Here is a 16,242-nt window from a genome sequence, read left to right on the forward strand (position 1 = left end):
GGTTCATCATTCCGGGGCTGAGGGGAGGTGACTTTCGCCTTGGTAACCGATCAACAGGTGAGACAGCACCGCCTACTGACCAATCAAGTGTCCTGAAAGCTGCGTCGTCATTCCCGGACGATCCCTCAAACCCTATGATCCTAAAACAAATCGGCTCTTTGTACCTGCTGACCTCACATCCATCCATGTTGCATTGTAGACTCGTTTTAAATCTGCAGCTCTTGATATATACATATATATATATATATATATATATATATATATTAGGGGTGCAACGATACACAAAATTCACGGTTCGGTTCGGTACTTTGGTGTCACGGTTCGATATTTTTTCGATACAAAAAAATGTTCATGCTTTTTTAATTTGTCATTTATTAAAATTATAAATATATATTTTAACTCAAAAGTACAGTTTTTAAATTTAATGTTGCTGAAATGACAAAGTAATAAAAAAATAAATATCTCATGGAAAAATCCCTCATCTTTGGAAAAGAGAGTTTATTACAGAGAAATGGCTCTTTCCAAAATAAAAGCTATACTATACGCTTCTTCTGGGGTATACTCTCAGCAGCATATTAAACATATCAGGTCCCCATAAGGAGAATCATGTGCTAACAGCTGTCTAAATGACTCGGGTAAAGTTTGTAGCATGCGTGCTTGTTGTTTTTGTCTGCTTCCACTTGTCTTCGCACTAGGATGATGTCGGAGTAAATGTGCAGTCATATTCGTTGTGTTCCCCGTGCGTGGGGCTGGACGGCGTCAACACGTTAACGAGCAAACTGCGCTAACGCAGTAGTTCCCACCCATGTAATTGAGCATTGCGTGGCACATCCGACATACTGTTTTACTTTTGTCCATGATGCGCTTACCTTCAGGGTCGTACTTCACATGAAGACCAAAATAGTTCCAAAGGCCAGGTCTGAATGAGGGTGGGGGAGGTTCAATTTGCCATGCTGCAATGAGCTAAGCGTCTGTCTTGCTAGCTTGCGCTGCACTCAGTGGATCTGCGCTCGACAGTGCAGCCTAGGCGGAGTAGTCGAACGCAGATCCACAGCATCGTCAGAAGAAAAGTTGATAAAATAAATTAAAAATTTTGTATTGTTCGATACACATGCGTACCGAACCGAAAGCACTGTATCGAACGGTTCAATATCGATACGAGTATCGTTGCACCCCTAATATATATATATATATATTATATATATATATATAGTCATTTTCATTAATCTTTTTTTTTTTACATTGTTTATTAATTGTAGTTGTATTCTTTGTGTATTTTGGTTTCATGTAAATGTATGTTCTAACTTTGTGTATTGTGAATGTTAGAACATACATTCACAATAGCTAGAAATTAGCAATAGCTATAAACCTATGTGCAGTGCATCAGCCTCATGTTTCATATTTGGACTATGTTAAACAGCACTGTCCCTTTTAAATAAAGAATTATTATTATAACCCATCAGATTCTCCTGTGTCTCAGTGACAGTGCTGTGATATTAACGTGATATTTATCGAAAAGCCTGTCCAAGAAAACAGTTTGGCATTCACAATTGTTTTTAATTAAATGAAATGGCATGTAAAGAAAACAAAAATACTGAAAGGAAAGGTCATATTCCTGTATGATTTATCTCATCTTAAATGATTTTATCTTAACCCACAGATGCTGAAGAATCTGGAGTTTCTCATCACAAGCTCTTCACCCTCAACCTGTTTTCATCTTGTTCTCAGAGGAAACGATGTTCAGCACCCCTATTTCAGCCCAAGCATCACTTAAAAAATCAAAAACAAAATTAAAAATAATATTAATTTATTTGGCTTCCTCCTTGGAACTCAGACACTCTTATTTAAGTTTATTGAGTCTCAAAATAGGCACAGATCTAAGAACAAAACTGACCGGCTGTGTCATAAATCTGAGGGAAAACTCATTTTTTGCTCAGATAAGGACATTTTCACAGAGATATTAGTAAATAAGGCCCATTGTCTTTCCCCCTCATATTAACTCCCAGTTTCTGCCTTCAGAATCCAGAGAAGAGACCAGCTGAGCTAATGGTGTCTCCACATTTTTTAGGATTTTCCCTACACTGGGAAATGGGGAAAACTCCCTTTTAACTGGAATAAATCTTCAGCTGACCAGGCTCAGAGAGGGTTGGCCATCTGCTGTAGTTGGGATGGGGGAAGAGACAGCAACACTGTGTCCTGTTGTTTGTCTCATTGTCTCTGTACACAGTGACGAGTTCCTGCCTCGAGGGCCAATCAGAGTGAGATGCACTTGCTCATAAGCATCCTGCATTATTTAAACATCGGCTCTTCACATCATGGTGTGACAGGTTTTGCTACCTGGTACTAACACGATGGAACAGCATCCCCAGACTCTGACTTGGAGAATGCATGGATTTTGAGGTGGCCTTTAAGAAGCAGCTACAAACTCATCATGGTATATTTACTTTTGAGTAACCTCTGAAATCTGGATATTTTAAGATCCCTTTTACCGGCTCTGTATCTACCTAAAAAAAAAGCACTCTATAGTCGCTCGGGGAAGCCTCAGCTACGATAAATAAGCCTTTTAACAGGGCTGCATTGTTGCAGCTGTGTGCTCCATTGCCCCTTTCTCCTTTCTTTTTCCTTCTTCGTCAGATAATGTTTTATTTATTAGGCTTAAAGTTGCACTAATGGATTTCTGTTGTACTCGTGTATCAGCTTCTCTTCTGAGAGGCAGCACTCTGGGATGTCCCACATCTCTGTTAGCAGTCATAAAGGTCCGGGCTTTCCCGAACGCTGCTTTGAATAAAATCATCTTCAGTTACCTGCAAATGCTTACCTTATGATCAGAGCACAGAGATAAAACATGTTCCAGAGTATCTCTGAATAAATGCACATTTTTTACGAGTTTACTAAAACTGAATATTGGGCTGGCTGATTGCTTCTGCTACACTTTAAGTGTCTCAAACAGTTGCTTAAGGTATTCTCTGTGTCAGAGTATGAAACAAAGCCTTTATTCGTCTATTTTTAAGTCACATTTTCACCCCAATTACAGCCTAAATGTTAAACAAACAGGAGAGCGACAGCAGGGGTGACAGGCAGCTCATTCGTTTACAGGAATAAAAAGCAATAGCATGATTTTCATTTCAGTAACTTCATGTTAGAATTTATTCTGTGAAACACACACACACACACACACACACACACACACACACACACACACACACACACACACACACACACACACACAATTACATCTCTGACCTTAAGTCCAGGAGCTACAGATGCTCTTTAAAAAAAAAGAAAAACCAAAAATATCAGTGTCATTATTTCTGCCATCGGTCAGTGGATGAGATCAGAGGCCTGCCTCATGATGCAGACAGATTATGAATGAATTCCTCCCCTGGCGTCATTTTGCTTCATAACATCAGCTGCCTTCGTTTTATTATTAGGATTATAAAATAGAATAATAAAATAGAACAAGCTATTTTCAAGCAGTGCTTTAGTCATTGGGTAGGACAGTCACAGGTCTACTACACTGTTTGGAAAACAACCGGAACCTGAAAAAAGGCTAAGTTAGGTTATCAAGTTCAGATTTCCCTGCAGTGTCAGGGTCAAGTGCTCTATGAGCAAAACTTTACGGGTTTAACCACCATTTCTGAACAGCCTCGACTGAATTCACTGATGTCCTGTAGGTAAAAAGAAACTTATTCAACAGTTTCTGCTGAGCTCTCTTTACAGATTTGACAAAAAGTCTTGATTTATTTGTCCCGAGGCCACTGCACCCAAATGCAATGTAATTACACCTGTCTCCTTTACACCTAATAGAAATGTACCAGTGAAAGTACTAAGAGATGAGGCGTTTGCTGTAATCTGTCAATGATTTTGTTCTGACTCTGTCATCCTGTTGCACACAAAGACTTTTCCCACAGTATCAGACCACACCTCCACCCTGAGTACGTGGTCATCAGTTTTTTGTGGTTTTATTAAACTGGTTGTATTTTCATGACGTTTTTTTTTGCTTCTGCTCCCCTTTGGGTCTCTTTTACAGCAAGGAGTTGCACACTTGGTTAAATAGCCTAAATATTAGAGTAAATGTGGTGCAGATTAAACCTCAGTTTAAACATTTTATGTTATTTCTTGTCACATCTTTTTTTAAAAACACAAATGGTCGTCACCCCTCCATTGATGTTCCCAAAAGTAGTATTTTCCTCTATTCTGCTTTTGGAAACATTCTTATTTTGGAGTTATTTCTAGCCAAAGTGCTCGGGTTTTCTCAGATTTTCAAAGCAGGACTCTACCATTTCTTCACACAATGCTCACTTTGTTGTATTTGTTCATGAGGCAGGCCCCAGGTCAGCTTCACAGCTTTGTTTAATTCAGCTCCCAATGTCTACAGTCAGGTCAGTGTTTGATTCTTCTTTGTGTTAAATGAGCTCTAAAAGTGTAGGATATTCATTCAGTTGATATGATCGTTAAGACGTGGGGTTAATTTCCTAAGATTAGAAACTACGCATCGATTCAGGACCTATTCCGTGTGTTAGAGGTTCAAACTGCGGCAGCAGAAATGCTTGTGCTTTTGAGCGGCTGAGGTCTTTAGTCCGAACAGGTTTTTTTTTCTGCTCACCCTCCCTCTGTCACTGCACCCCCACCAGCTCTGTGATGGGTGGGGCAAACACCATCAGTTCCTGGTATTTGTGGAAGAACAGGTGCAGGCGGGACAAGTAGGTGTCCTCCTGATATGGCAGCTGCTTTTCAGTCAGGTATTTGGACACAACAGGTTTCACCTGCACAAGAGGAACAAAGTAACCATAGTGGGAAATACGTAAATACATTTAGCAATTAAATAATTATCCAAAGTTCTGTGATGGTCACTTTTTAAACTGTGTGCTCTCGTTTTGTTTGTGCCCTTTGCTCTGCAGAAGAATCCAACAGTTCTGCAACAAGCAGGTAAATATATTCATCTGTGATGTCCCACCTTTAAACACATGTTGTCTGACAGAAAGGGGAAGAGATGATGCTCCACATGACAGTTTATTAGCGAGTGTCCAAAGATCCAGTCCAGCAGAGGGTTTCGCGGCAGGTTCAGGACTCCGTGGGTCATCTGGTGAATCCTCTTTGGTCGACGAGTTGGAGAAAACATCGGCAGACCGATATGCTGCAATTAGAAACAGTTTGTCATCACAAGTTATGTGGTCTATTGTACTCTTGCCAGCCATGTTAATAGGTACACCTGTTTAACTACGGGTCAATCCAAATTTCTTTTTCGTCAGTAATAAAAGACCTGGAATTGTAATTGAATTGAAATTTAGGCATGGAGACATGTCAGCTAAGAACAGGAAACTGAAGCTGCAATTCATACAAGCTTCCCAACACTGGACAACAGAAGGAAATGCGTCGCCTGGTCTCATGAGTCTCGATTTCTGCTGCAATATTTGGATGGTAGGGCTCGAATTTGGCATGAACAACACAAAGCATCGATCCATACTGCCTTCTATCAACAGTTCAGACTGCTGGTAGGGGTGTGATGGTTAGGGAACACTAAAAGATATTTAAATTAATCTCAGATTCTTTGTATTACAACACAAAGTGTTTAGTGTGATTTCTGTGTAGTCTCAAAGAATATCGTCAGACAGAGATCATGGAGTTCAGCAGGGTGGGGGTGGGGTGGAGGTTAGCATTGGATGTCGGCCAGCAACACCCCAGGAGAGCTGGGAGGACAGATTTTCAATCCGAACCCCCCAGCGAGAACAAACACTTTCCACTGTTACACTGCTGACTTCTCTTCAAGAACCTGTGTTTTCTAATCCACCTTCACACACTTTGATCCGAACAATACACAATGACCTGCAGGAATCCATCTGGGAAAATCATGCATGAATTGTTTCTTTTTATCCCTTTAGTCCACTGCCTGGTCTGAGAACACAATGCTGCATTCAAGCCCCTCAAAAGACCCTGTTGCAAAAAACACCCTTATGATCATTTCACATGAACCGAGCACACATAAATCTGTGAGAAGTGAAGAATACATGTGCATAAATGACTTATGTTTTCCCCAATTCAAGACCTTTCCAAGGCAGAAAAAATGACGAAAGAGTATAAAAGTATGTGGTGTGGCTATTAATGGATACTGATGAGATACATGTATCTATTCATAATCATCTAAAGATCTCTAAAATGTGGCCATTTAAAACACTATTTAAAAATAAAAATAAAAAAAGCATAATTCTTGTTTTATTTTGGATCTAGTGCTTCTATCAGTTATGTTACAAATCCAGAATCTAACTGGAAGTAGGAACATCTAAAATGCCATTAACAAAACCTGGGTAACAGAAGTGTGTGCATTCTTTTTAATGACCACTAGGGAGCAATATTCGACACTAGCGAGGTTTCTCAAGCGCACATTTTTCAAGAGTTTTATTACACATTGGGCATGACAGGGCCACCGTTTGTGTGGCAGCAGTTCCTGGAGGCTGGTTGTTGCTGGATGAAGTGGTATTGCTGGTATTCCAGTGGTGGCAAATCTTGAAAAAAATAAAAGCTGCACCTCAGCCAACCGTTTCAAAAGGCACAACTTTTACTTTGAAGGAAAACCGTCTGCATTTTTAGGTTGTTCTCACAGTTTAGCTACTGCACAGAGATTATTTGCAGAGTGTCACTTCAATTCAAATGATCAGCACAGCAATATGCTGTGAAAGCAGTCATAACGGCATTCTTGACACCCAGATGAGGAATACATTTTTTTCCTGCAGGGGAAAATCGGTCAGGGAGTTGGGCAATCGCTTAGACATTTTCTTGATGAGATTATGGTCCCAGTCGGCCACTTTGAGTCATTTTTACTGATCTTGATATTCAGAAGGAGGATCATTTAAAGCTTGGCAATTATTTTAATATCTGTCATCTTACTGGTCTCTAAATGTTTAAAGACATGAAAACTTTTATATAAAACTAGTTGGAAACTAATTGGACACCAACATAATCCAATTAAAACTACATACATCAGAGCTTCACAGCTATCTGAATATTTTAGCTACAAAATGACACAATTTTGAGCTGAATATGAAATACAAGACGTCACAAACAAAATTCACTGTAACCGTATCTTAGGTGTCAGCAGGCTGAATTCTCAGCTACAGATACCGTGTTCTCACCTGGAAGATGTTGACGTGGATATACGGCACGGAGAACATCGCCCTGCACACGAGCATACACAGCAAGGCCCCGTAAGGTGACGTGAACCCGGAGACACTGATGAGCAGCCAGTACTGTGAATACAGGCCCAGGGTTACCATCAGGACGGTCCTAAGGATGTGGGCCAAAGATTGTCCTTTGAGCTGAGCTGCAAAACCATGAGAGTGTGCATGAGAGTAAACTTGCACTGCAGTGGCAGAGACGAGGTAAGACAGAGACTCGAGGAGGATCACGAGGTTTAAAAAGTGTCTCAACTTTATGCTGAGTTTCACATTTAACCTTGAAGCAAACACGGCTCATCTTTGATCCTCTGGCACCTCTTACCGAGCGCAACAAGCGGAGTGATGATCGGCACGGCCAGGGGGGCTATGAACAGGTAGATGGTGCGAGGTAGGAAGGGCACCTTCCACACGCTGGAATCACCCAGTCCAATGACATTAGTGTGAGCGTGATGCATCTTAATGTGGCCCTGAATGCCGGCTCGTGCCGAGAATGAGCCACAGATCTGAGGGGATGAAGAACAAGTGGAGGTGTTCAATAAACCAGCAATGATGGAGCACATGAAACAGTCAATGAACATTATCAAGCTCCGCTAACAGCTGGAAAGGGCAATGGTCAGAAGAGATTTGGATATTCTTAGCAATTAATAATCAACCAAAGGTCATTAAGGCTTATTAATCATATCATTTATAACGTGCATTGCTTCATTCACTCTTGCAGACATTGCTGTTTATAGCAGGTGGGGTTGAAGGAATAAACATGCTTTGTGTGCCTAACACAGGTGGTCCAAGACATTTGTGCTCCAATATTGTTAAGAAAAATTTGAATATTTTGTCAGTCTGTTACTTATTTAATACACTAATAGCAGCTATATGTGTCCGTGCATTGCAGCTGTAGATTGTATTGATGCAGCTTGCTAAAGACGGAGTTATGACCAAAATGCTAATTAGCATTTTGGTCATAACTTCTCCCTTCTCCTCAAAATCTCAAAGACTGAGAGAGACCTAGCTAAGGTAGCAGCTGCACAAACTCAGCAAACAGATATTTAGATTCTTTAATAATCCTGTGCAGGAAATGGCGTTGCCATGACAGCCTTAATACACACACCACCCCACACCCTATACAGCAAAACAATATTAATTCCTAATAAAGTTTAACTTAAATACAGAACTAAAAACAGCCAACAACTAATGCAAACATGTGGTGAAAATCATTAAAAATCATAAAGTCTTACAGCAGCTAGTATAAAGGACCAAATACAGCATAAATCATCATACATTCATTCATATACTGCCTGATAAGCACCCACAACAACAACAGTGGTGATATATTCAGAATAACTGAATATCTGAATATCAACTGCCTGCTTCACCACCTTCATAATGACTTTAATTTAGGTAAATTTATACGTGTGTTGCAGTGTTTTCATGTCAAACCCTGCAGCATGGTAAAAACAGCAGTTTGGGGGAGTTTAGCTTGTAATTAAGTCAGAAGCTTGCCGAGCAACATTAATAGACAAAATTACACCAGTGGTGTTTCCTGCGATCAGTGATGGCTAACCCAGTAAATCCTAAATAAAACAAGGTCTGTGTCCATGTGGAGATGAAGAGTGCACTGAAATACACACCAGACTGGGAGGATACTGGCGGGACACTGCTGCACAGGCACTCAGAGATGTATGCAACAACGCGCTGTAAAGACTAGTGAACTATTTATGCTCAATGTGTTTAAAATGTGTAAAGAAAAACATTAGCATTTTTTTAATGAATTTCACAGAGGCTCTTCAGAATGAACAGTATATACTGTGAAGGTTTTGGGAGCTCTGGTGAAATCAGAGCACTGCTATCAGCTCAGTGTGTATATCGTTACATTCATCCAGCCATAAAAGTCCTGGAAAAACAGAGTCATGAAATCCTAATCTGATGAATCTGTTGTAAATGAGCAAATCACCGAATGAGGAGGGTGTGATTCAGAGCTGCATCCATTTAAAATGATGCAATTATTTACTGTTACATAGTTTCTTGGAATAATACAACCACTTAGAAATTAAGTGGTGATGTTTTCTTCTCATTTCTAGCTCTACATACAGTAAGAGAAATTATTATTTGATCTCCTGCTGAATTTCACTTATAAAGAGATGAAGAGTCTCTAACTTTTATGGTAGTTTCATGTTTAATGGAGAGACAGACAAGATTGTAGAGCTGCACAAGGGTGGAATGGCCAACAAGACCATCAGCAAGAAGCTTGGTGAGGAGGTAACAGTTGCTGCTCATGGGGTGAGGATGATCATGAGAAATGTGTTGGATCAGGTGGAAACATTATGCTTTAGGGCTGTTTTTCTGCTAAGGGTACAGAGGGATCTGCAGAGGGAGCTGAAGCTTCAAGATGACAGGCGGCAGCCAAGAGGGATTCACACAGTTTCATTTAGCCCACATCAGTGGGCTAAAATCCCTCCTGAGATGTGCACAAACCTGGTGACCAGCGTCAACAAAGGTGTCTTCACCAAGTACTAAGTCATGTTTTGCTCTGAGATCAAATACTTGCGTCATTCGATGACATTCAAATCAATTAAAAACTTTTATGTAACATGTTTTTATGGATCTTTGGTTGTTGTCAATTCATTATTTCCCACAACTGTATTTGTTCTTAGATTCTACTAGAGTAGATTTACATGATTCACAATGTAAAATAATCCATTATCTTATACTGGGAGCCTGGTGCAGTACAAGACACAGCAGCTGTAGCTTCATATTCATGATAATGACCCTCAGCGGGGAAAAAACAAATGTCCCAAAATGTCCAACTGCTGCTCTAAGCACACAGCTACAGAGCTGCGTGTGAGAATACAGAAGCTTTGCCCGCAGGTACTTAATGACAGCCTTTCAAGTTTATTTCTGCACATCTCACCTCGATGAAAAAGACGGCCCAGAACCTTCCCCAGGCCTGCGACTCGCTCAGCGCCCCGTGGCTGGCCAGATGTGTCCCCTTGACGGTGATGACGGCGTGAGCCACGCCCATCAGCAGGACGCCCGCAGAAAACCCCAGAAGCCTCGAGGAGCCCAGCAGCAGGAAGGCTGCAAGACAGAACGCAGGGAATAAAGATGCTACAGATCCTGAGATGCTGACTCTTTACCCTTAGACTGGCAGCAGGACACACACTGCATTACTGCTGCATTGACTGTATACATCTACTGTTATCGCTCACACGCATTCTTTCAGCCTTTGATAGCAGACAGCTGAGGCTCAGTGTCACTGAATGTTTGCAGTGAGCAAACATTCTCATAGCCACCATGAACAGGAAGACATCAGACGACTATTTAAAGATTTACTTTTGTTTTTATTGTTGAATAAAGCAGAACAGGTAACCAATAATAAATTGTGATTCTAAAATTTTCCTAGCTGCCTGTTACGGTTCAGCATGACTGGTTTGGGTTTTCTTCTGGTTTGATTCATTATTCTCAGGTGGGGTTGACGGCCTGGCTTTGTTGGGTTTTTCCACCCTGGGGCAGAGCCTCTGGGTGTGAGTCACTGCTGCACCTGTTTGCAACGAAGTCATCAGGAGTATATCAAGGACAGGCGGTGTCACAGCACCATCTCTGTCTGCGTAGTGACATTCAGGCCACCTTTGTTTAAAATCTGTGTTTTGTGGTTCACTTCGAAACTTCATCCGAACCCTGTTTGTCTACCTTTTTGCACCACCTCAGCAATCAGAGGAACTGCTTACCAGGACTCCACCTGCCTGCCCGCTCTCCCCCTATTCCCCCACTTGCTGATCCAGCTCCTTCCAAGTCGAATTCACTAAAACATAAATTTGATATCTCCCTGTTGGATTAGATTCTAATTTATATCTCCTTTGCTGGCAGAGCACCTGAGACCCTTTTTAAATAGAATCTGCTCACTATTCCCTGCTCTGTCAAGGTTTTACACTTTGGCTCAAGTGATGAGTCACATGATCAGAGTAAACCTTTCCAAGAACTGGAAAAACACAGAACTGGAAATGAAAAGCTATCATAATAAATACTTACATTTGCCATGAGTCAAACTATCTAATGTGAAGCCAGCAGGATGGGCGGGAAGCTCAGGTGAAAGGATGACAGTCTGGAGGCGGACACTGTTACCAAACCGGCTTCCTTCCACTGTCACTGTGTACTGTTTACTATAGTTTAGTGTCTACATAAAGTAGAAGCAGGCTGATGATGAACATGAGACGAAGCTTTAAATCCACTAATCAAAGTCAGTTCTGTTTTTGTCACAAATGTTAACAGCATGGATGGATTACATCTAATTAGACACATGAAACATTGTAGCTGCTGATACTTCTCTGGCTGCCTTTGATGGCAGAGTTTAGGTGACACATTCCCTTTTTAACCCAGTAAAACTGCTAATATGACGCACCTTCTATTTCAAAGCAGCCTATTTCGAGGTGATAAGTCACGAGCTCGGTGCTACACAGTGACAGAAAACCCCTCGGCCTCATTCTGCAACTACATCTACTTCTGAATCATTTCGACATATGAAATATACTGGCAATGATTTATATTTTAGGTAAAACTCACAACAAAGCAGTTACAAAGACCTGCTGCTGCTGCAGAACTAATCCGTGGTAATTACTGCTACATCTATGAGTCTGGAATCAAGCCTGAACCTTAAAGCTGTCAGATCCAATGATCAAGTGACGTGAGTCACAATAGACAGCAGTCCAAAATGAGGTCAGTAGCTGACCACCAGTGACCCACATAAAATGAGAATCCATGAATGTGCAAAGCCAGACTGAGGGGTGACGGTGAGAAAACACTACGCTGTGTATTTCCGGAAAATAAAAAATTAACTAATGAGACAATTTTAGTTGTAAATATTGAGCCATCACTGTGACTTTTGTGATTTACGTCTGTTTGCTGCTATTTTATGACCAGTCTTTTCAAAACTATGACTTTCATAACAGACAAAATTAAGCAAAACACCTGAACTTTACTATTATGATGACACATTGTTCTCACAAATTTGGAGGAATCATTTCCCACTATTATTAAAATTTATCTAGTCTGTTTTTTTTTTCTTCTTTATGTCATTTTTCACCAAAATATGACAGATTAACTTTTAGGTAAAGCTTCAAAAACTTTATCCGATGTTTATCACAGACTTGAAAGCAGGGAGACTGCAAAACACCAGATTTGGTCCTCAGAGCCAGCGTTGTTTAGGGAAATTGTCAAAAAAAAGTTAACCAAGTAAAAAACAAGCAGCAACGTCCAGGACTAAAATGTTAAAGCAACACAGAAGTGTCCCCAAAGACTGCAGTACCTCTAATGTCCACTTGAGGCCGGCTCCAAAAGTGATTCAGTCTCCACAAACGCCCCACAGTTAAAATGTCCAACATGTTTACAGGCTGATCTATAAAAAAGTTACCTGTTTTTGTTAACACTTAAAAGTTTGTAGCAGGCCAACATCCCCGTACAGGTGGATGTAGCTGCTAGCTGTCTGCTAGGCTCCACCCCCTCTTAGTCAAGTCAAAACATCGGACCTCTAAGGTACTTTGTTTGTTCTGTTGGTTCCTTTTGGAGCATTTTCAGTACAATTACTATACACGGCTAATGTTACGCCTTGCATTGTCTGAGAGCAAGCCATAAGAGAAAGTCAAAAATTCTTCCCTTGAGGTTGGGTGAGCAAATTTATAGTATTTTAATTGTATGTTAAAATACTATCTCTGTATCTCTGTCTGTGTGAGCGCACTTTGCTAACCAGGTAAAATGAAAACTTAGCACTTCTGCTCTCTAAAACAAACAAACAAAAAAATTCCAGCATAGCTAAACTGCCCAATTTGAGGGTTTAATGTGAAACTTTAAAAACCAATCGGTGACATCACAGCTGCTATGTCCATCTTTTATTTACTGTCTATGACAACAAAAAAGTTTGCAGTAAGAGAGGCCTCCCAGGCTTTGAGCTTCTGGTTGAGTCGATTACAGAAACACAAACGGACACAAATAATTGTCTCCTAAATGATTGATAAAACCCCCCAAAACAATAACTTATAGATCTATGCAGGTGCAATCACATCTATGAAGTTGTGCCTCACCAGGTGGCAGACAGAGGAACGCTGCTGCCAGGATACTGCAATCGACCCCCCTCCTCTCCCACCAGCTGCTGTCCTTCACCACCTTCTGAACCAGCCTCGTCAGCTCCATCATGAGAGACTCCTTCTCCACCTCTTCAGCTCCTGCGCCTCCATTCTTAATCTTTGGCTCCCTTCTCATCTTGATTAACATCTCCTCATCACCTCTTCCTCCTCCTCTTTCCCTCTCATCCCTCCGTTCATCTTGTACGCTCTGCATCCTGATCACCGGCTTAGAGCAAAGTCACCATGCAGGTTGTATTCTCCTGTGAGCGGCTGCTGATAAACCCTGCAGCTTGAGCACACAGTACACAGGTCAAAGTTAGCATTTCAACAGTGTGTATTGTCAGAGAAGCCCAGCCCCCTTCCTGCTGCTTCAAGAGCATTGTGGACCCTCCTTTCCTACCTCCTCCTCCTCATTTCTTTCTTCTTGTTCCACCCTGTCAGCTGACTCCTTGGGCAGTCCAGCAGCAGAGGAATTTCTTGTCCCACGGCCCAAAGATGTAAGGTTGGCCTGCGATGGGATGGATCCAAAAATCCTCCTCACACACGCAGCAACTCAAAACTGCTGCGGCTGCTTACCTCACAGTCAACTCTTGCTCATCTCTGGTTTCTCATATATTCTGCATGTCGCTCACCCCCTGCTCTGTTCCTCTCTCTCTTTGTGTTAGCTCCTTTCCCTCCTCCCCTCCCATCACAGTAACCTTGGCAAATGTCCTGGGAAAGCAGAGTGAGAAAGGAGGGCTGATTAACAGGGGCCGTTCAGTTGTTTCTCCACAGCAGAGAGGGGGCGAATGTTCAGCATGAAAAGGAGAAGATGCTGATGTGCGAGAATTTCTGTGACTAGTTTAAGTGTTGGCAAAGGTGAGAATAGTGAGTTATATGCATATATCTGGTGTCAGCGCCTCTTTGTCCTCTGGAGAGAGGCCACAGTTCTCAGCTTGAAGCCACGCTGACTGCAGTGTGCTCTTTAAAAGATACAGAGTGAGTAATTTTTAAGAGAGATGAACAGAAGAGCACCAGGCCGCCTGACAGCTTCACGCACATCCTCCCACAGCCTCGGCTTGTTGGTTTTACTCAAGCACTTATCAGAGTCAGGCTTTTTATCCATTAACACCAGAGAAGAACACATTTTTAAAGGTCCACATGCAAAGGACTGTCTAGGGATGCAAAATATTGCATTTTTCTGGCTTAAGAGAAACAAAAGAGCCACAGTTTCAAAGAAGAGAGACAAACTAGGAGAAGAACCCTGCGTATAGACAGAAAACACCCACAAAAAGGTGAAAAACAGCAACCAAGCAGCAAAAAACAACTACAAATACACAGAAACAAACTGCAAAAAGATGAGATACAAACACACACAAAGAGATAATAAAACAAACTAAGAAATCTAGAAAGTGAGAACATGAACATAGAGGAAAGAAATAAAACCACAAAGACAGTAAGGTAGTCTCTGCGGTTTTAACTAGACACTGTGTAGGTACAAAAGGCAGATAAACAGGGAAATAAAACAACCATAGATATGTTTTAAAAAAAAAAACAGCTACACAAACCCAAAATAAAACTACATGGAGATGCCAAGGTCCATTGAGAGACTAAAACAAGGAGATAAAATATCTCCAAAAAGACTCAAAACAACTACAAACAGATGCTATAGAGGTTAAACAACAGTCAAACGGCCTTTATAGAGACAGAAAACAACTATGAATTGGTAGACAACAATAAGAAAGTACTGCAAAACATTCCCAAGAGAACAAAATGACACGAATGGTATACAAAACAATCACAAAGAGATAAATGAGATACAAATTGATGCGTCGTTTTCATATGGACTAAACCAGCGGTCCCCAACCCATCGGGCCTCGGACCGGTACCGGTCCGTGAGTCGTTTGGTAACGGGCCGCGAGAGTTGAGGCTCAGGTGTGAAATGTATTGTTTTCAGGGGTTTTATCGGTTTTCAGCGTTATTTTGTTATGGTTTTTATCGTTAACTCGGTTTTCCTGGGTCTTTTCACGTGTGTTATGAATAAATCTTCTTTTTTTCGGTACCGGTACTAGTTTTATTTTGTTGTATTTATCCGCGACACCTTAAAGGCCGGTCCGTGAAAATATTGTCGGGCATAAACCGGTCCGTGGCGCAAAAAAGGTTGGGGACCGCTGGACTAAACCACCCATCCAAACAGAAAACCATAAGCAAAAATCTAAAAAGCAACACAATCACCACATTGAGACAGAATGACTACAGAGTGCAAGAAATGGCCACAAGATGCAGAAAAATATCAACAAAGGGACCGTTAACAGCGACAAAAGCTGTAGACAGACAAAGTGGCTACAAACAGGAGGATTCATGTAATAACCTGTCACATAAGTGACCACAAAGAGACAAAAAAAACAATCATAAAGTGGCAAAACCAGCTACAAACAGGCTGTAATCAGCTACGGTGAGACAGAAGAAAAAACTATGAAGAGATGTCAACCAGACATAAAAGACACAATAGACAAAAGAGATGAAAAACAGTTGTGAACAACCAGTAATTGATAAAAGGACCACAAGAAATGACACAAAGACTATAAAGCAACACAGACAGTTAAAGTTACAGACAGGAAGTGACTAAAAAGAGGTGCTGGACAGCTACCAAAGACACAAATTTACAATGAAGAAAGACAGAGGAACTGCAAAGAGATATCATGAAGATACAGTGCAGACAAAGTGGCTACACAAAGATAGAAAGCAACCAAAAATGCATAAAGAACAGCAAGAAAGTGGCTCAATGCATCCACAATGATAAGTCATATTACTTAAAAATGTTAGTGTTGCAAAGAGGCACGAGGCTACAACATAAAGAAACAAAATGACAAAACGTCAGCAGAGATGGAGGACCAGAAATGAAATGGTTCGACACCAGCTGATAGACTTCCTCTATCAGCTGTTTTAACAGAAGTTTTATATGTGCTGCATAATAATCA

The 16,242-nt window shown here is 41.1% G+C and overlaps 1 protein-coding gene across 2 annotated transcripts; it reads right to left on the reverse strand.

Annotated features, from left to right (window-relative positions):
• Positions 1-2,978: 2,978 nt before the first annotated feature.
• On the reverse strand, positions 2,979-13,870 carry fads6 (fatty acid desaturase 6). 2 transcript variants are annotated; one of them, XM_063481907.1, is made up of 7 exons: positions 13,683-13,870; positions 13,241-13,565; positions 10,078-10,244; positions 7,495-7,675; positions 7,131-7,318; positions 4,958-5,137; positions 2,979-4,766 (listed from the first exon to the last, which is right to left on the reverse strand). In XM_063481907.1, the coding sequence occupies exons 2-7, from the start codon at positions 13,494-13,496 to the stop codon at positions 4,617-4,619; spliced, it is 1,122 nt and encodes a 373-aa protein (XP_063337977.1). In that variant the 5' UTR covers positions 13,497-13,565; positions 13,683-13,870; the 3' UTR covers positions 2,979-4,616. The 2 variants fall into 2 exon arrangements, with proteins under 2 accessions (XP_063337977.1, XP_063337976.1); XM_063481906.1 differs by having other exon boundaries at positions 13,241-13,571.
• Positions 13,871-16,242: the final 2,372 nt, after the last annotated feature.

Source organism: Pelmatolapia mariae, linkage group LG8 (genome assembly GCF_036321145.2).
Source record: "Pelmatolapia mariae isolate MD_Pm_ZW linkage group LG8, Pm_UMD_F_2, whole genome shotgun sequence".
NCBI lineage: Eukaryota > Metazoa > Chordata > Actinopteri > Cichliformes > Cichlidae > Pelmatolapia > Pelmatolapia mariae.